General features: G+C 39.6%; 2 protein-coding genes across 3 annotated transcripts; one reads left to right on the top strand and one right to left on the bottom strand.

The window, feature by feature from the left end:
- Positions 1–682: 682 nt before the first annotated feature.
- On the bottom strand, positions 683–5,982 carry gale (UDP-galactose-4-epimerase). 2 transcript variants are annotated; one of them, XM_053335618.1, is made up of 11 exons: positions 5,833–5,982; positions 4,618–4,747; positions 4,348–4,460; positions 2,824–2,937; positions 2,388–2,564; positions 2,186–2,299; positions 2,010–2,076; positions 1,793–1,878; positions 1,581–1,658; positions 1,252–1,366; positions 683–1,086 (listed from the first exon to the last, which is right to left on the bottom strand). In XM_053335618.1, exons 2-11 carry the CDS (start codon positions 4,736–4,738, stop codon positions 1,022–1,024), a joined length of 1,050 nt encoding a protein of 349 aa, XP_053191593.1. In that variant the 5' UTR covers positions 4,739–4,747; positions 5,833–5,982; the 3' UTR covers positions 683–1,021. The 2 variants fall into 2 exon arrangements, with proteins under 2 accessions (XP_053191593.1, XP_053191592.1); XM_053335617.1 differs by having other exon boundaries at positions 684–1,086; positions 4,348–4,463.
- Positions 5,983–9,753: 3,771 nt separating this feature from the next.
- LOC128374967 (kazal-type serine protease inhibitor domain-containing protein 1-like) lies at positions 9,754–11,228 on the top strand. Its single transcript, XM_053335186.1, has 3 exons — positions 9,754–10,189; positions 10,330–10,490; positions 11,028–11,228. The coding sequence occupies exons 1-3, from the start codon at positions 9,754–9,756 to the stop codon at positions 11,226–11,228; spliced, it is 798 nt and encodes a 265-aa protein (XP_053191161.1).
- The last annotated feature ends 10,442 nt before the right edge of the window (positions 11,229–21,670 follow it).

Here is a 21,670-nt window from a genome sequence, read left to right as displayed (position 1 = left end):
GAAGCTAACCTTAGGGTAAAAAAGGTTTCAGGATAGATCTGATGTTTGAATAAAAGCACTGGTGTTGACCCCTGCATGCTCTGTGCAAATGTGACAAGGAAACAGTTAAAATACTCAAGCATGTTGTCTCAGTTGCTGTTGGTTTTTGCAAGAGGGCATGAAGAACAGGTGGCCTACATTATGTAACCATCATCATAACACTATATATTTTTTACTATAACAACACTTTTGATAAGTGTTGCGTATTCTTGACAGAAAAATTGTTGCTTAAAGACATATCTATGCTTGACACTTTTCTTTCATGTTGCGCCCGGAAAGTTTTAAGTGGGACACCTGCATATTGTATAGTGCAATGTGATTGGGTAGTGTTACTAAGTTAAGAAGCTGTAGGTTTCACTCAACTTCCTTAAGTTGAACTTGAAATATTTTCGCTATAATTTTAGAGAACTTGTAAGGTCTGTATTTAATTAGACTGAAACCTTTCATTTAAGAATAAATTGAAAATGTTGAAGTGTCGAGTAACCTACCATAAATTAGCCAACAGGCCCTACCCAAGCAACTTTAAGGTAAGGGTAAAAGTTTAACCTGGCATTTTTTAGTGTGTAATCACAACATATTTCACAATTATTTGAAACAGCCAAATAAAACTGAATGAAGTCATAAGCTTCGATTTCTTCAGTTAGAAAATTAATTTATTCTTTCATTGGTATGGCTCACAGATCAATACATTAATAGAGAAAATATTCATTGTCAAATCTGGAAAGAAAAGAGACAGAGATAAGACATTTTTACATATTTCATCTAACAAGCAGAAATGTGTTTGTTAGAGTTAATTAAACAGAACAAACAGAAAATGAAACATGGAAAATAAGAATAAAGCATTCAGTTCCTTTTGAGGTCTCGTCATGTGTGTACATGATATGCAAAAATTAGGAAACAGATGGTTTGCTTTGGCCCGGTGATTTAGAGGAGGATTTAACAACAACAACAACAACAACAACAGCAGCAGGCTGGAGAGGCATCAGGAAGCTGTGCCGTTGGAAAATCCAGTGGGGTTGTTCGACTGCCAGCGCCACAGATCCTCACCTATATGGAACAGGCATAAAAACACTAAATACAGGACTTTATGGGGGAATATTTTAGCAAAAAAACCTAAATATAGATACATGTATTTCAAAATACATGTATCTGTACATGTACAGGAGACCAGCTGAAGCCTAACAATAGATGGTGCAGTGTGGCTGTCCTTACACATTCTTTCTAGGTCAAATTCAGCCTTCCAGTTCAACTCTGTCTCAGCCAGGCGAGGGTCAGCGTAGCAGGATGCAATATCTCCTCCCCTACGGGGGGCAATCTTGTATGAGATCTGTAGAGAGCACACATTAATCAAAAATTAAATCAACAACAAAGAAGAGGGTGATTTAGTATTAATAAGTGGGCACCACAGTAGATCACAGGCCACCTTCATCATGCCTGGCTCATCCTTAAACTCACAATGTGGTTACTGCTCCAAGTCACTTCAATTATTCCAAGAATACAATTCAAGCATTGACCTTGAAGAGAACTCAACTGTGACTCACCTCTCTCCCGGATGCTTTCTCCATGGCTTTTACCATCTGGAGCACAGAGTAGCCTCTTCCAGTTCCTAGGTTGTAAACCTGAAGAAACAAACAAAACAATGCACATGAGTCAGCCAGCACGCCAAAGTACTAAAATAAAAATAAAGCATGTGCACATGTGCGTGCTGAATAAGGCAGATTAAGGCATTTTTATAGTATTATTTTTATAGTACCTTGCAGCCACAATTGTCCTTCAGCTTCTTCAGAGCTGCTATGTGTCCCTTTGCCAGATCTACAACGTGGATATAATCTCGCACACCTATCAAAGGAGAGAGTGATTACATTAACTTTAATTCAGAGCCGTTCTGCACATAAAATATTTTAAATCGCAATTAAATCTGATGTGTGAGCAGATGCTGCACACTGCAACTTAAAGGTTTTCCCCATTACCTGTCCCATCCAGTGTGTCGTAGTCATTCCCAAATACATTGAGGCACTGTCTTCTCCCGATGGCAACCTACAGTATAAGGGAGACAAATTAAGCAATCGTGCACGGTAACAAATGAAAAGACATCAATCCCCAAATCCCTCTGATGTAGTGTGAATTTGGCAAGGAGTTCATATACCTGGGCAATATATGGCAGCAGGTTGTTAGGAATACCCTGAGGGTCCTCTCCTATGAGGCCAGAGGCATGAGCTCCGATTGGGTTGAAATACCGCAGCAGCACAGAATTCCATTCCTGCTTACACACAGCCAACCACAATTAGACACCTCGTTGATTTTATGTGTATATTTGTGTGAATCCCTTTTTACCTAACGATCAGTACCTTCTCCGCTTTACAGTGGTCTTTGATCATCTCCTCAATGAAGTACTTGGTCTTGCCATAGGGGTTGGTGCAGCCACCCACGGGGTGCTGCTCATCTATGGGCAAACGTTGGGGGTCTCCATACACTGTGGCTGAACTGCTGAAGACCAGATTGCGCACCCTGTGAGCCTGCATGACCTGAGACACATGCAGATGCACACAAACACGGCACACACACACAGTCAGCAGCCGACAAGATAGCAGTTTGAAGCATAGACGCACACACCTTAGGTTTAAGCATAAATGCAGAGGTTGGCAGACATTGTTATAAAGGGTGCATTGTCACAATTCGACAACTCAATATCACAGGAGCACAAACTGGCATGCACTCAGCAAATTAAGATGCAGATTAGTGCAAATAATGATCAGAATGAGCAAGATGCAAGATGAAACTGACCTCAAGCAGATTCATGGAGGCAGTGAGGTTGACCCTGTAGTAGCGTAACGGCTGCTCCACCGACTCTCCAACAGCCTTCAGACCAGCGAAGTGCATCACGGCACTGAAATTATGCTGTGATACACATGACAGAGATGATGAATACATATGTAATGAACAAGCATGAGCAATGTACAACATAACTATAGCTCATGTACAACTTTGATATAATTATGCCACACTAGATATATTACAAATGGCAAAAAACGCAGTCTATGTGAGCTAAGAATGGACTTAGGTTATTGTGCCAAAAATGAATAGTGTATATATGATATGGTGACTGTTTCAATAGCTAAAGTCTACCAGAACCTGGTCCTTTGAAAACATCCATTTCATAGCCAGGTTACAAGGAAAAATTGCCACCTGATGATGAATTATTCAATATTTAATAAAATATAAAAGAAAAAATTCTGTAAGGCAGAGATTTGGAAGTGATTAATCCTGATAATAACTTCAATGATACGCCTAACTGTGGTTTAAAGGACCAGTGTGTAAGATTTAAGAGAAATGGAATATAATATTATTAGTTTTAATTAATGTATAATCACCTGAAAATAAGTATCATTGTGTTCTTCTACAGAGCCCGTCATGTTTTATCACCATGTTTCTACAGTAGCCCAGAACAGACAAACCACGCACTGACTCTAGGGGGGGCTTTCGCTTTTTTTTTGCAAGTTTACCAGCCACTATAGATTATATTATATTATAGATTGAGTATGAGCCCATTTTTTCATGTTTCACTAATCAGTGGGTATAACCAACGACTAATCGAATATTCGCTGTATGCTGACATTCACATGGGATAAACAGATAAACAAGTATATCCTTTACAATAATGTTAGCCATGAGACAGGTAATGTTAGTTTTCTCATGGCAACTTATATCCCACTTTCGAGGAGCTGTTACACATGATGACACACTAGTTTAGTAATTACCGTCAGGTCCGTCTCCATCAGTAACTGTCACAGCCTATGGATGCTTGTTCAGATGAGTCAACAGTTTTTCCACGCTGGACTTTTGTGTGGCTTCATCTTCATCATGTTCCCTCCAGTCAGCTAGCTAGCAGGCTAACTTACTACTGAGTCAAAGTAGCCGAGGGCAGGAATAAAAATTGACTCCATATCAGGTTCTACTTCAAAATAAGGTGGAGGTGGTTCACAAAAACTTAGACATCCTCCTAGTGGCTGAAAGTGAAAATTGTTCTCCAGTAGCTGTGAAAGAACCCTTCATACTAGACTACACAGCTCAACTCTTGATTAACGACCACAGCACAAAGGTCGATGTTAGACCCCCAAACAATTATTCTATTATTCGGTTTGAATGACGCATGTCTACTACAGATTGTTCTACACGCTTGGAAGGGGAGGGTAAGGGGGAGGGGTATTCAGTTGGTTGCAATCTGCAACCTTACCACTAGATGCCACTAAATCCTTGACACTGGTCCTTTAACTGAATGTATATTTTCCCAACTGGAATAACTCTAACCTTTTTGAAAAGTTTTTCCAAGCCAGGTCGATCCAGAAGGTCTAGCTCCTGAAACTCAATGCTGGTGTTCAGAAGCTTCTCTATCCTACGGATGCTCTCTGGAACATCCCCTTCTCCTCCATCCATAACAAGATGTAGGACGGACGGACGGACACACACACACACACACACACACACACACACACACACACAAGATATTACTTCACTAAACAAACACAGTTTTATGATGACAGTTATTCAGGAGCCTGTGTTTGTAGTAAGGGAGCTTACCTCGGACAGCATTGCTGAAGTCATCTACTACAACTGGCTTGTAGCCTGCTTCAATCAGCTCCAACACACAGTGACTCCCAATGTAGCCTCCTCCACCTGTGACCAGCACCTTCTCTGCCATTCTCTGGACCTGTCAAATACAACATAGATAGATAGATAGATAGATAGATAGATAGATAGATAGATAGATAGATAGATAGATAGATAGATTATTTATTCAGGGGACTTGGTTGCCACAGTTTTTGCAGAATCTCACATAAATCTATAGATACATACAGTATATATCCCTACAGGAAATATCCACACACACACACCTAGCACATACTTCCATCTGTATCTGCAACCAGATGGAAGCAGTGAGAATGGGTAGAAGGGGTCATGTGCTATGGTGCGTGCACTGCATGTAATGGTTTTGCTCTTGAGGCCTGAGAGGTTGGGGGTGGGGAGGCCAGTACATTTTTGTTTTGTTTTAAGTTTGTTCCTGCTGGACACGGTTATCATGTAGATAGAGTACAATCAGGCCTCTATTCAAAATCCTGTTTGGATCTTTCTATCTCAGCTGTATTTCTTGAACTGCTCTGCAAAATCAGGATATCCTTTTGCCTGAGTCCCTGTAGAGCACTGAGCACACCTTAAAGGCCTGTTGACAGATATGTGACCCACCCTTATTGTCCCACGTCAGCAGGTTAAGAGCATTAACCTGTCCGAAATAAAACAATTATAGTGCCTACAAGGAAACACGTCAGTAACTACTGGTTCATATTGTTGTAAGCTACTCTTATCTGGAATGTGCTGAAACCTGTTGTAATAAAAGGTTTGTGGTTTAATTATGGTCCCAACTATTGCCATCCACACATAGGAATGCTGTGTGGATCAGTTTGCTATTATATGCACACAGTCATGTAATTGAGGCTGCTTTGTATATCACATTACACTTATTCAGTTTGAGCTTTTGATACAAGACTATGAAATAAACAAACAATCAAACAAACTGATGAATCAAACAATCACCAATCGAAAATCACATTTGATAGACTGAATTAATTAATTTTATATCATTTTCATAATGTAACCACTTCATTTTTGTCCGTTCCACTTAAAACTTAATGACTAACGCCTAATGAGAAAAGCCACCCCACAACTTCTGAGACAAACTGTCAAAAAATGAGTCCACGTCGCCCTGGAAAGACTGAGGATGTTCATTGAAATACTTACTTGAATTTCCGGGTGCAAATGTAAACTGTCGCTCCAGACGGACTCTTGAAGTAAACGTTATCAGGATATGTAGTGAAGGTGTGTGTAGAGAGAGTATGAGGGTTTATCTATCAGTTCATTTAGTGAAGTATCCCCTCTCTCCCTTGGATATGTCTTTACTTCCTGTAAGACGTGGAAGAGTCAAGTTCACGTCAAACGTACGTCAAAATGTAAGTGTCCTTTCAAAATAAAAGACGAAACGCGCTTATTCGAGTCATTTTATATGAAATTCACGTTAGTTTGAAGTGTAACCTTTTTTTAAATTGGTGCCATGATATCTTTAATGGTCTGAATTGCTGACATTTGAATACTTTTTAAAAATTAAACTTCATTTTTTATCTTTTTTTCAGAAGTGTTCCTAATAACACCCATTTAACTATTCAATATGTGTATTGGTCAGTCTCAGGCCATTTTTCGTTTTTTTATTACAAGGTTTCTAAATACAAATACTTCATATGAGTAACAAGTATGGGAGTAACAGTACTGAGTTTTTAGCATAGCATTAGCAAATACATGAAGTGTGGTTTACCAGAAGTATCTTTAAAAAAACCAAGAAATAATTTAGGTAACAGGACTGAACATTGAGCTTTATGGTCATACTTAAAATATGATAATAAAAGAAAACAGAAAACAGAATGAGAGAACTTGCTTTTGGTCCTCATATGGCCCTCAGGAGCATGGATGTATTGGATAGGATCTACTGGACTGAAATGGTGCCCATTCACTCCTATAAGGATTGCTCAGCTGACAAATAAAGTTTTTAGTTTGCAGATTTGCCTCCGCATCCACTGAATATGCATGTTCTAGGTAGTTTTTATTAAGGTTTTGCATCATCTTCCTTCAAATTGTAATTAGGATAAAGTGCAGGACACTATAATATGGGCCTATTTCATTCCCACTGCAGTCAGACTGTACAATGCTAAACTATAATTTGCACTTCAAGGTCCGATTTTAGTTTTCAATTTAAATTTAAATTTTATTTTTGTTGCATACATATGTTTTTTAATTTTTTTGTCATATCTTTATATCGTTTTGAGCTGCTGTAACGATTAATTTTCCCCACTGTGGGATCAATAAATGTATCTTTATTTTTATCTTTAATAATATAATGTATTACACAGATACTTTTCATACATATTTATGCAGGTCATGTCCTGGAGACGGAAAGGGCTAGGATTCGGCAGAATGACCGCACTGATAGTCGTGTTTATCTGTATGTAATTTACTAGGGATTTTATTATGAAGTGTCAACCGGAAGCGTTATGGCGAACTTCACGGTCGTGTGAAGTCCCTGATGTCTTTTTTTCTTCTTCCCACTTACTTTATTGTACACATGTTCATATACAAAGGTACAAAACAAAAAAGAAGACCTTAACAAACAAATAAAGATTACATTTGACATTTAATAATGCCACAGTTTATGTTTTATGCTGCATACCGGGCGCCTCACATGCCCTGACGTCACAGTCCTTTAATATAAACCACGCCCTCGGGCTTTCACACAGTGAGGTGATTGTGCAGAGCATCCTGCTCGGTGTACACCCTGAAACATACCGGCTGGCAGAGGGAAAGTGCCACGTTACTTCAAAAAGACAACTAGGGCATTTAGAGAGTGAAGCGTTATGTAACAGCAGTGCGGCCTAGTTTGACTAAGATACAGTATACATTCATCAAAATAATAATTATGAATGAAATAAAAAATCAAATTAAGATTACACCACCATCACTAACTGTCTTACATATTATATCTTATGACATAAATACAGTATGTTCATTCATACAGTTTCCACACACAGTACATAAGTAAGTAGAAATAACATTAAAAGATAGGCTAAATAATTTTCCAAGCTTGTCTTAAAGCAATTGTTAGGAATCCAAGTTGAGTTCACTGTTAATCATTCCTCCTGTTCATATTGACCATTCAAATTTCCTCCTTATGTGCTTTATCATTGTAAGTGAAGGGGGACAAAATCTTCAATCCTCCTGTGTAAAAACGTATTGAAACGTTTATCTGAGGCTTACAGAAGGCTGAATTTGTCCAAATTAATCAAATATTAATTAATGTTAATTAAAAATTGATTAATTCATCTTCCAAATTTAGAGCCTTTATAGAACAAATTTTCAATCTTTTTGTCATCATTCATCCTCAGCAGCAGATATATTCACTTGATTTGACTACTTGGTGATGGTTGAATTCTCATGTAGGCCTCAGATAAACATTTTTGCACAAGATGAGGATTGTGGATTTTGTCCCCTATCACTTAAATTAAACACACATTCTTTTAAAGGTCAGTCTGAACAAGAGGAATTAATATAACATGCAAACACAAAACACCTGTGCTAGTGGTGTGCTCTATTGTTTTACAGACTTTAAAAATTGCAAATCTTTCCTTCAGGGCATAGTTGGATAGAAAGTGTGTTTTTTTTTGTGATCCTTTTTTTGTTATTGATTTCATAACAACCAAACTGACCAAAATCCCTCCTTATGTTCCCACAAGATCTCCAAATAATGAATCACTTGAACCACACAGTACTTCTTGGATGTACACACACAAAAAGCATGTTGGAAATGATCTAAAACACACTATGCAGCATATTCATATTAAAGTATTGAAATAACGAACAAACCAACAAACCAAAGAAAAAATAATAACAATATTTTCCTGATATGCACCATGTATACTATCAGTGGACCTTTGCATTTGAATATCTATAAGGATAATCTCTTATGGAAACTTAATGGTAAATGGTGTTAAAGTGATGACTGTTTGTACAAGTATTGCAACACTGCAAATATAGCTGAGGTGACGTCACAGGTTAGAACACACACACACACACACACACACACACACACACACACACACACACACACACACACACACACACACACACACACACACACACACACACACACACACACACACACACACACACACACACACACACACACACACACACACACACACAGGCTAGACACACAATCTTGACTTTATTTAATTCCTATTTCTGAATAAGGAGTTCCTCATCTCATTGTTTATTGTAAAGCAACTGCTTCCTTCTTCACAATCTCTAGGCTACTTTCCATTTGTACAGATATACTCGGGCCCACATAGGATTAATGGAATCGTCAGGACAAATTTCCAAACCCAGGAATTTCACACTCCTCCACTAGAGAGCATCTCAAAATCTCAAAGATGGTTGTCTTCCACTTAAAGTTAATATTTGCACATCCTCCTAACCATAGATCCTTATGTGCCTGATAATTCATATCAAATATATAGTGAGACAATTATATTCATTTAGGCAGGTGCTGTTTTCTGTTATATTCATATGAAATGCAGATTGAGTAGGATTCTTTCATATCCTGTGCCATTTCTGAAGCCCGTTTGCCAGTCCTGCCCTGCCCACAGACACTGGCACATGAAGAAAGGCAGCAAAATTGTGAGGAAAGAAAGATGAGACGAGTCAGATACCGGAGAGATGAAGTTTGCCCGCTTCATTTACTGCAAATGCTGCCTCTTTGTTCGAAAGGATTTGGAGCTGATGAAGAAATCTCAAGGGGGGAAACAACATGGCAAAATAATTCAGCAAGGGCGCATGGTAATAATAACAAATACCAGTCCGAGCATTCAGAAGAGGACAGACGAGAAGAGACAGAAGGAAGCATTTAAAACTCAGGGGAGGAACAACATGTGACTGTTTGTTTGTCAGGCAACAGCAGAATAGCACGACTGCCATCTCTCCATTAAATTTGGTTCAGATTGTAACCATTTAACAGTTTAATTTGGGCTCTAGCTGTGACTCCAGGAGGAGATTTGTTTCTGACTGCGTGTATTGAGACAGGTCAGCATGGCACAGCTTTGCTTGTGTGTCTGCATATGCATGGGTGTATGGGTGCACACTTCCCTCGGGCTCCCACCCCAGCACCGTGGGTGGCTGCGGCTGTGGGAAGAGGGAGAGGGGTGCATGGACTGTGATCAGCACCTTTGTCCCTCAGTGCCTGACATCTGCCCTGCAGGCTGGGTGCAGGACAACTGTGGGTGCTGTGAGCAGTGTGCGAACGTGGAGGGGCAGCAGTGTGACCCGGATGGTGCTCAGAAGTTTTATGGCCGATGCGGGGAAGGCCTGGTATGCCAAAGAAGAAGAACACCAAAGAGGGGACGCAGGGCTCAGCCAGAGCCTACATGTGTGTGCCAGGATCAAGGCTTTGTGTGTGGCTCAGATGGGTGGACCTACCCAAATGTGTGCCAGCTGAGAGAGGCTGCCAGTCGCCACAACACTACCCTGAAGCTCACTTGGAGAGGACCCTGCTTCTCTGGTTACTGCACTCTTTTCTTACAAATCTTATCAGTCCAGGGAAGCTAATAGATTGTAATGCATGTGCATAGTTGTGTGGGTAGGAAGCAATTCTAGAGGTCCCAATACTGAACCATAAGTGCTCCCTTCCTCTGTTTGCAGCTCCCCGTGTCAGCCGAGGCCCCAAAGACCTGTCCAACTACACAGGGAATGACATTGTGTTTAGCTGTGAGGTCTCAGCGTACCCTCTTCCGAATCTGAACTGGAAAAAGAAAGGAAGTGACGATTATCTGCCAGGGGATGATCCTCACATCTCTGTCCAGGTTTGATAAGACCTAACCCTCACCCTAACCTAACCCTAACCCTAACCCTAATCCTCACTGAAATATTCAGTACTTTGAGATTTTGGGAAATATGCTTCTTTGCCCAAAGTTAGAGTTGACTTGAAACAGGGAGGAAGAGCTAGTGTGGTTCTGTCTACAGGTAACAAAATCCACCTATCAGCATCTCTAGAACTACCTTTTTAAGGCGTTGTATCTCCTTCATTTAATGTGCACAAAAACCAAACATCTTGTGGTGGTTTTATGGGGATTATGTGCCAGACTACTTCCTGAGTGGAAGTGGTGACTTGCTGGAGTCTCTGAAATCTCAAGGAGATGACAATACTGCAGGAAGTGTTTGGTCAAGAAATAATTACAGCTCATTAGTGAAATTAGCCAATAAAAGCAGAAATCACTCATAATATTTCATGTGCTTCTACTTTCTAGTAGATGTAATGTTAGAAACCCACAAAAACCTTCAGCTTTATTATCTACTCATTTCAACATCTATATATCTGCTACTATTTCATGTTTTCCAAGGTTCGAGGTGGTCCCCAGCGATACACTGTGTCTACCTGGCTTCAGATACAGGGCCTCCATGTCTCTGATGCAGGGGTCTACTCTTGCGTCTCCCACAATAGCTTGGGAGAAACATCTGCATCAGCAAAGCTCACCGTGTTGAGAAAGGGTGAGTGTCTCATGAAGTGTTGTACTGTAGATACTTCTTTTTCAGTTAATTGAACTGCAAGCTCATTATTTTATAAGCTGTTGTATATTCTTACTGGAACATTTTCTCATCTGACTCTCTAGTGATGAAGGTGATGAAAGGCCACGGGGAGGAGGAAGAGGAGCGCTTTGATCATTTGGAGGAAGGCAGTGGTGACGAACAGCTGGTGTCTGGAGAATACCGGGCATTCATTTAGTAATTATAAGTCATTTTAGACCAGACTAAGGAAAAAAATACAATCTTTGAACTAACATGAATGGCTCTGTTAATATTGTTGTTTCAATTTCAATTTGTTTGTCAGTCACAACTCCCCCTCAACAGCTAATTAAGCATCACGTCTGCTTACATTGACCTTCTTATTGTATCATGGCAAAATAATAAAGCTGTCTTGTTAATTGCTGTGTAGACTTTTTTTTTTTTTTTTTTTTAATTGTATGATCATAATTAACATAACCCACATCCAAGATAGAGAGAAATTGAATTAAATTGTAGATATATGCCACTAACTGTTCTCCCTTTCTCCAAATATAAAAATCTAATATGAAGAATCTGGACAATAGATGGGTAGTCACTACAGTTAGAGGTTTAGAGGGAAGACTGTCAGAATCAAGAAGAACTGATCCAGACTTCCCTCCTTACAAGCAGATCAGACTTTCAGAATGTGGGCTTCTAAAGGTTTTTGTAAATTTGAACAAATGTTCGGAGATAAAGAAATTAAATATAATTTGATAATAATTTGCCTCACAATAAAGTATATCCAGTTGTCATTTATTTCCATAGATAAAATGTGAAAATGATTAAGATGTATGACTGTGGGGTCCAAACATAATTCTTAACTAAGATGGTTAAAATAATACAAGCTAATCATCAAGATGAATAAATCAATGTCAATGTAAAGTCAAATGTGCAAAAACATACATGAAACAACTAACTCAGACAATTGGGAAGAATATACATGGAAGATTAGAATTTGATATTTTAAGACACCCTTAATTCAAAGTGAGTATAAAGAAAATGTAACCTCAAGATGTCAGAGAGAATAATGCAGTAAGAAGATGGCAAACCACAGTCATATATTCTGATCACATAAGCAGCTTCTTCATATCTTTGGTATTTCTCTAAGTAAAAACCAACTAGTCCTACTACTTGGGAAAATACCAGAAGAAATCAAAAAGAAAGACTCTTACTTGTTCCTTGTATTAAGGTTAGCAATAATTAAATAAATGACAAGGAATGGGTTAAAAGATGATAACTTCATTCATATCAATAAAGTATATGGAATAGAATATATTACTAAGAATTAGAAATCAAGTTCATATCTTTGAAGATGGAAGAAATGAGTGAAGTATACAACACACAATATTTCTAATGACCCTCCGGTTAGATGTGATAACTGAGACAATAATAAAACTGTATTGATGTCTTCCTCTTTGTACATGGGTACGCATATACCCATGTGTGTATTTACATATGTTTATGTGTGTGTGGATGTGTGTGTATCTATGGTAACCTGTCGTTTTTCCTTTATTGGTATCATGTATGCTCTGACATACACCTATCAGTTTATTCTTTTTCTGTCCTATTGTTTTCTACTTATGCTATTATGTTGTAGGACTTATTAAAATGTAAATAAAAAAACCCAATAATAGTTAACTTGATGCTTTTACATTTTTGTACTTCACTGCCAGAGCACAAGAAAAATGTGGATACCATATCCCAACTCATAAAACTACCAAAAGAGAAAAAAACAAACTGTTAACTCATCTTAAAAAAACATTTAATTTAATTGTGTTACATAAATGATATAATTTACAGTTAAAAATATGGATATAAACCACCCCTGAAATAATGTGTCTTCCACTTCCTCCAGCTCACCACTCCACCCACCTCAGAAAACATACAGTTGGCCTACAATCATTCACTGAGAAAAAAAAAAGGAAAAAAAAAAAGAAAGACAGAGATGGATGGAGCGGGTGAGGGTGTGACCATCCGCAGGGTCCCCGTCTGATTCTCTTCATCTCTCTCCACCTGAGTGCCAGTTAATCCTCCCCTCATCCCCTGACTGCCAGCTGGATACACCGGCTCCTTCTGAATGGCAAGCTGCATTAACGCTGAGGAACTTTCCCCCGCTGTCTGTTAGTCAAAGCTGATTGGAGATTACAGGCCTGTGGTGAAAACACAGCCCCTCCATCTCATCTCAAATCACTTTCCACCCCTTTATCTCTCCCTTCCTCTCTTCATTTCTTTATCTTCTTAATCCCAACCCTCCTCCTTTTCAATGTCATCAACTTTTGCTCCCCATTAGATTTTTGCCCCTATTCACTGTTTTTTTTTTTTTTTTGACAGCTGGATGACAAGAAAGATGAAGAGGAGGAAGGAGAAAGAGAGAGAAAGAGAGAGAGAGGATGAAAAAAAAGCTTTCCCCTCCTGAGTGGAGCCAGAATGATGTCATGGGGGCATTTGTCCTCCTGGTGTGGAGGCTTCCCTTCCTCTGCTAATTACCTTGTACAAACTCGAATCTGATATGGCGGATATGAGGCCCAAATACAATTATTGTGGGCTAACAAAGAGATATTGAGATTCAGGGAATGAGGGAGAGACTCCGAGTGAGATACAAGGGAAGGCACGTGCACGCCCATACATGCACTCACACACATACAGCATGCACACGCACATGCATACCCACTCAAACACACACATACACACAAACACAACCACTTGTCCTTCCCCTCCATTCCCTCAGATAGGCTAATGTTATTACTGGGGTAATTATCCTCATTAGTGCCAGCAGCTGTAGAGAGCCCATTGCTTGCTGTTCAAACTCCACCCCGAAGCTTTCTGTCTTCACATCCCTCTTTGTACTCCCTAAATCTCATTTAGAGACTTTGTCTCCATCCCTTGCATGCTAGGTGGAGGCAGTTGTAAAAATAGAGCCCATTACATATCAAATAAGGCAGAGTTACCCCTGCTTTCTAACCTGTTACAATGGATTTTGTAGGAGAGGGTTGTTAATGTGCACTATTCTGCAGCATAGAGAGCTGCCTTAGAGGACTGAACTGAACTAGAAAATGGCTCAACGTGCAAAATATTTTGTTATAATTCGTAATCTGCAGTCAGAAGACTGATACAAAGTTGTAGTTTTCATGTAAAGTACAATTATTTTGCTTTGTTAATCTGTCATTTGTACTGTCCAGGTTTTCTGTGCTGAAAAATTAAACACAAGATGGCACTGTTTAGTCAAATAAGCACTTTACCAGTCTTCAGTCGCTCTGCTGTTACTTTGACATCTAGATCCTCTTATGTTACTCTGTCCTCTCGTCTTTTTCATGTTTCTGTTTGTATATCACTAAAAATCAAGTCATTCTTCATTCAAAAATATATTATATATTATAATATATATTCAAAAATCTTTTGCACCTATGCATTAGTACGTCTGTGAATAAAAGACAATAGTAGTGTTTCCATAACTGAAGGTATTGCCTGTTTATTTGTTTGAAGTTCATGTGAAAGCACCATGAAATGATTTCCTTCTTGCTTCTTACATGTACGCTCTGTCTGCATATTTACACAGAAATTATGAGATCAACAAATGAAACAGGCAGTTTTACACACAGCATCCCCCAGGCTCTGTGAGATTGCCTTTTGTTTTATTGGCTGGTGTGGACAGTAGGTAACCTGTATACTGCTAAGCCCCGCATCAGGCGCTAAATGTCATGCATAGCCTGTTTTTATTGGCTGATATGGCCTGTTGTGCCCTTCTCCTTTTCCTGGAAGCCATTGTTAAAGAGCTGCTTGTTAATGCTGCTGACCAGATGGGCTCCTTCTCCCTGCAGGTCTGACAGAGGGTGTTTGCCATGCACTGGGCTGTGGATAACAGGTGAGACTACTGCTGGCTTGTCAACCAATCAGAGTAAAGCAAATGTCTGGCCTCTGCCTGTAAAACCTTTATTTGGCATTTGGGACCGTATGGAGTGGGTTTGATAATAACACTGAATCAAAGTGAATACTGGTTTATATGTTGTTGATTTTTTACATGTGACCAGTATCTGAGATGGTCTTGCAAGCTCTGACAATAAGCACCCTGCACATCTACACTTACTGCCATCAAACCTCCTTCTATCTCAACCATCTCGGTGCAGTAAGAAACTTTGGTCAAATAAACCTAAAATATATTTTTTTGTGTATCTAATACTTCAAATGACAAATCACCCAGATAGAGTCCAGCCATCATTTCCTGAAACGTCCCCTCGTACCCTGTGTGACAAAATGTTTCCAGCATTAGCTGGACAAACACTGAACATTCCTTTCGCTTTCCAATGCAGGCCATCTTGAATCACTGCAATTTGGTATCATGGCAACAGCAAAGGTAAGGCCAGGCCTGGGATTGCCGAGGAGCAGTCTTTTAAAGCTTTGAATCAATCTACCTTAATGGATGACCTGTGTCTAGCATGTGTGTATGGATTAGTTTGGCTGGAGCACCTGTCCCTGTTCTGTCAACAGCAGATCAGGTTACTGGCTACACATTCACCTGGCTGACACAACTTCCTCTGATTGACAATGCACTGGCCTTTGTTCACACTGCTACCCTCACAATATTTAGGTTGTATGTTGCTGAATAACTCATGTGAATAGATGCATTATTTTTTAAATATTTTGGATATATGTGTAAAAAAACAAAAAAAAAACAAAAAAAAAAACAACTTGATATTGAATACATAGATGTTGTAAAATATGCAGTATAAAAAATATTTCCACAAACAATTCTCCCTAAAGTCTGGCTTTTGATTTCAGGTTCTGGTCCTAATGAGGCCTCTCAGGTTGAATACAGAGTTAAGCTGCCAGACAGCCCAATGAAGCGAGGCTGAGGATGGGTTTAACATCCTTCCAAGGACAGCTTGTTTCTAACACCGGACCTGAACTGGGAGACAAAGCTCACTCAAGAATGGGAAGAAAGAACTTTCTCTAAGCTCTACTCCTGAGTATTGAGATTTAAAGATGATTCTATTTTTTAAATATAAACCATTTCCTTCTGATATCCCATCAGATATCGTGAATTATGCATATTTTTCTGGAATCTTCTGGTGTTATTTAGAAGAGAATTGGGAAATTACAGCAGCTGACGGGATATCAAGCATATCATCTTCACACTAGACAAGATTTGATCTTCTCATCAGTGCAGATATCCCCTCTGAGTTTTTGAGAGTGAAGTATTGGGGAAAATCCCATTAGACTCATGGTAGCTTCATTCAGAATTAAATACAGAGCTGATTATTTCAAGGAATTCATCCAGCTCCATTATACACTCATGTAACCATTAACTGAAGTTCAAACAAGCATCACCTTGCTTGTATCTCCTAAAGCAAGTGATCCACAGGGTACTTACACACTGTTATCAGGGGTGCATGGGAAGGTTGTGGAGTAGCTAAACTCAAAAGAAAAAAAGCACATTAAGAGTGTGATTAGGAATGCATGAAAACTAGACAGCAAGCTAGCAGAGAAGTAAACCTCCCAAACATTTATCCCTAACTTAAAAGAAGAAGTGGATGAACCATTGGAGTAGATAGCTAAAGGTGATTGAATAATGATTGAAATAGGTAGCTAAAAGTATGGAGAGAGCAAAACCTCTTCCACTGAGCTCACCATGTTACACCACCATCGTTCTACAGTAGCCCAGGATGGACAAACTAAACAGACAGAACAGACAGACAGAACCTCTCGCAAGTTTCATGGTTACATACTTGGAAGGGGAGGGTGAGGAAAAATGTATTTAGTTTGTTGCAATATGCAACCTCACCACTAGATGTCAATAAATCCTACACATTACTCCTTTAAAGTCATGGATATATTGTTGAAATGTCCTAAACTAAAACCATGTTTAAAGCATTAATAGTAATATTCGTTTTCAATGGTGTTGATAAAGGTAGGAACCACTGAGGTAGTGGTAATACTTTAACGTGAGGCTTCATTTGAGACATCCAAGTCAGGGGTCCAGAAAAGGAAATGAACACTTATTCCACTCAGCTGACATGAAGCCCCCTTATATGTGGTCTTTGAGTGCTTATAGTGCGGCTACCAGCTACTCCGTATTCACTGTCATCTCTATTATCCCCCAGATGATGAACAACAATTAGGTAGCAACCGTTATGCTAACCACAAAGATGGATGGGTGATGGATGGGGTAAGTGATAGACTCAGGCGGTTGGTAGGGGGGCTTTGTCCGAGATCTCTGACACCTTCTATCTTCTGATCCACATAACCCCCCCACTGCTTCCATCTAACTCCCAGATCCACCCCAGTTACCCCCACCAGCTGCCTCTGACCCCTCATCATAGCCCTGCCTCTGCGTGCCATGTGCTCGGAGTCAAAGGGTTCCCACCTATTGCTCATCAGAATGAAACCCCACCGTCTCTGGCCTCACGCACTCAATCACAATCAATCTCTTGGCAGACAGAGATGGATTGGGATGTCCACGACCCTGTACCTTTCAGGGGAGGCCCCCGCCTTCCAAAGGGCTGCTGTCAATGACAAATAATAGAGGTGGTTCTAGGAGGAGTGAGCAGGTCAAGTCTGCTGCCCCTGGAAGGAAGTTATCACAAAGGAATGGGGGGAAATTCTTTTCTCTTTAAGAACAACCATCACAATGTCAAACAGCGTGTATGACAGAAGGACGTGTGGTAGAGAAAGGTTTGCTTTGATGCAAAAAAATTAAAAGACTATAATAAAATCTGAATGTATCTTAATGCAATCCAGTTTATGAGTGATATGGATAACATATTCCCAGGAAGCAACATTGGTGCATCTTATAAGGCATATCAATGTGTCGTTAACTGCGATTAATCAAAAATTCTCATATAAAAAAAGCCAATTTAGGAACCCCAAAGTTCTAAGCCCTGGAATCAAGGAACATTTTGCCACAAAAAGGTTAAAAAATGATATTTGTATGAAAATCCCTGTTATATATGGTGTCTTTGACTTGCCATTGAAGTGGAAAGGAGAGGTACGCTGCATCAGATTTCAGCTAAATGTCAGTCAAGGCTGAAAAAACTGAAAAGCTTCCTGTAACATTAACTTAAGTAAATGCAAAGTGGATCATTAAGCAATATGAAAAGACAAATAAAAAATAAGCCTGGTTAACAATAATGCTAACTAACATTGACCAAATTGCAGCCAGCGAAGTGTTCAAATGTTACATGTGTACTAATTATCCCTTTGAAATAGCATATTGATCAGTTTAGGGATGCCATGTACCAAGATATACCAATATAGAATCATTTGTTTTGAATGAGTAACAGGAGAAGAAGTATATCTGTGCCATGGATACTACTGACCATCTTCACATCTGAATCCATTTATTTATATGCTATCAATAAACTGACTTACTTTGGCAGTCTGCATCTCCCTTTTCTATAGTCTCAAAATAACACAATCTTAACATTCTGCCTCATATCATCATTTGAGCATTTGAAGAGTTGCTCTCTAGTGCTTCCTGATTTACTTCACAACAGACTGAGTGATTGCATCATTCACATGAACATTGACAACAAATATCATTCAGACATGTAAAAGTCTCCACAATGCCATAACACGATGATTGGGAGTGAAAGATCTTATTCAGTAATTCTCCCAAGGGCTTGAGGAGGATCATTCACATGTAGATATGTCCTTCTGGAAGTGCCTCAGCTATACAATTTCCATTTAGATAAGGTGTATACACAAATAAAGAAAGGACACTGGGTTCTTCATTTGATTAACTAATCATAGTCTTTGTAATTCCACTCGGAGACCTTGAAGGGCAGTGCCAGGCTGTGCACCCTGATTAGCCTATGCATGATTGCTGCTGCTAAGGCACAAATCAGTTCAAGTAACTCAACTCCATACACTACACAGTGGCTGTGATTAAACAGGCGATTAAGACATAGAGAGTTTCTGTCTGCTTAATCCCTTTTCCCATTGTCTAAATAGATAGCCGCAGTATAGTCCCTGATCAACAATAACTGAACACCACAAGAATTGGAGTGGGAGGTGATTAGGGTCTTTAAAGCTCCCTGGAGTGTGGATGCAGGTTGTTTGTGATTAGCTCGAATTTAAAGGTACATTCTGTTCTTACTGCCTCTTGCTGGAGCAGGGAATTCATTATCTGATGCTTAAGCTGAAAGAAAACACACACACATACACACTCACTACTACACTCAGCCCCAGGACAGATGTAATATCTTTAAGCAAGAATGGAATAATCCACATTTGTGGCACAAAACATGCAAAGTGAGGAAGCTTCTGGTTCGTAGGAAGTCGACAAACCAAACAAACTCCTCAACCTCACGATGCCAGCCTCAAAGTGCTTTAACCCTCTTCCCACTTCTCTGATAGTCCTCTTCATGCAGTGCAGTGGTGTCTGTGTATCATTTGAAGGCTGTATAGAAAGTCTACAGCCCCTCTCCATGACTGATCTCTTTTGATAGAGCTCATTATGCAAACTGCTCCCAAGTCCCGCCGCATAATTAGTGCTTAATTAATTTGAGTGAAATCTTTCATCTGTCTGTGTCCGGCCAGCTCCTTCCTTCCATTTACAACGTGATATTAATTTCAGAGGGGGGAATGGTAGCCCAGCTGATGAAGAGGCTGATATAATTAATCAAGTACTGTATCTTTTTCCTTCATTTTTGAAGGAATAATAATAAGTGTGATGAGCAGAGTCTGATTAACCCTATTATGCTCCCTAATTAGGGTGATCATTTAATAATCAAGGAAGCAGCACAATTATAAGGGAATGCAAATTATGCCATCCAATGAAGAGTGGGCCAATTCTGGGAATTCTTTGTTTGGAAAATGTGGCATTCTGAAATCAAAGGTCAAGAAAAAGGACTTGTTTCATGTATGTAATGTTAAGGATGTACTTACATGCTTGAGCCCCAGACCTGTTTTCCTCCAGTGCACCGTACATTTCTTAGACTCTTGTAAATCTCTGTGGACATGAGCCACAACAAAAGCAGAGAAAAACCTTTGGTACACACAGTGAAACAACATGAAGCATGTCAGTGCAGAGTATTATGTTGATGTGAATGTTCAGAATAAAAAGCATAACCATTAATAATGCTGTAAAGATAAAATAAAGACCAATATCATGTTTAAAAGCAAACTTTTTAGTGCCACATCTGAGAGCAGGAGTGACAGATGTGAATGCTCAGCTGGTTGGGTCTCATCACTACGGGCGTTAAGCCACAGACTGGGTGCCAGGTCTTATTTACCACTGTCCCTGTGTGTGTTAAAGGCACTAAAGAGCTGCAGCTGCATGCTGTATGAACTCAAGGGTAGAAGTTCAGCACCATGGACAGCAACCAGACCTCTCCACATACACAACACTTGCTTGGACGAACACATTTTAAGCTGTTATTTCAAATATGTAACACTGTGAATATTAATGAGGAAACAGGACTACTATGCAATGTGTTTATCAAATATTTTCACATCAATCTAATAAATCTTTAGCTGAATAAGTGAGATAAGCTGACTAATAGTTTAAAGCTATATGAGAAAGATGACGACTGTGTAGCTCTGTGTGTCAATAGATAAAGGATAAGGCCCATTAGGTCTGCCAGAGTCTATCTTTCATGCCCCTAAATGATACAGCTGCTGTCCAAACTTTCATCAAGATAATGGTGACCTCATATATGGAGTCTATGAGCAATGGCCCTGATTTCATTTTTCTTACGTGAAGCCATTATCAATATCATTACAATCTTCGGGGAGCCAGTGAGCAACAGAAGATGGACCTTTTTATTTTTGTTGTCTACTTGTATCAGAAATGTATTGACTACTGGGCTAAATGCCTGTCAGTAAGATCCTTCATATGCTGGCTTCTCTTCATACATTGTGTGTGTGTTTGCGCCTCCTCTGCTTCTTTGTATTTGCGAGGTGTGTGTGTGTGCGCGTCTACATGAATGTACCTCAATTTACTGGTCTTCACCCCCATAGTGCAGCTGTGCCTCAGAGAACTCTTGTGAAGTAATTGAATGAGCCGGGGCAGGGGGAAACCTGTGGCAGCGAATGTGGTGCCCGCTGGCCTTATTATCTGTAATACGGCTGCCGCTCTGCCTGCGCTTTCTCATCTGCTCATGAATACAGAAATGAATGTGATGGACGTCAGAGGTGAACGCAGAGGGGAGAAACAGGCCAGAGCTGTTTTAATCAGCTCCCAGATAGAACAATCACTTTATCCACCTCCACAGCTCAGAGGTGAATTAGTGTTTAACATTCCAGGGCATGCTTTCTGACAGGGGACTCCACCCCAAACAACCAATGGACTGTGGAGATTATTGAGAGACACTCTGATGTTTTTGATGAGTAAATTAGAGCTAAACATGCCCCTGGGACTCCAGCAACTGATACGCCTGATATGCAGGAAGACCTCTTTTTAATAAGAGGCTCTCTACAAGAAAAGAAAATCTGGCATTTAAAT

This window comes from Scomber japonicus, chromosome 16 (assembly GCF_027409825.1).
Source record: "Scomber japonicus isolate fScoJap1 chromosome 16, fScoJap1.pri, whole genome shotgun sequence".
Classification (NCBI taxonomy): Eukaryota; Metazoa; Chordata; class Actinopteri; order Scombriformes; family Scombridae; genus Scomber; species Scomber japonicus.
Note: the sequence above shows the minus strand (reverse complement) of the source record. Positions and strands in the feature narration are given on the sequence as shown.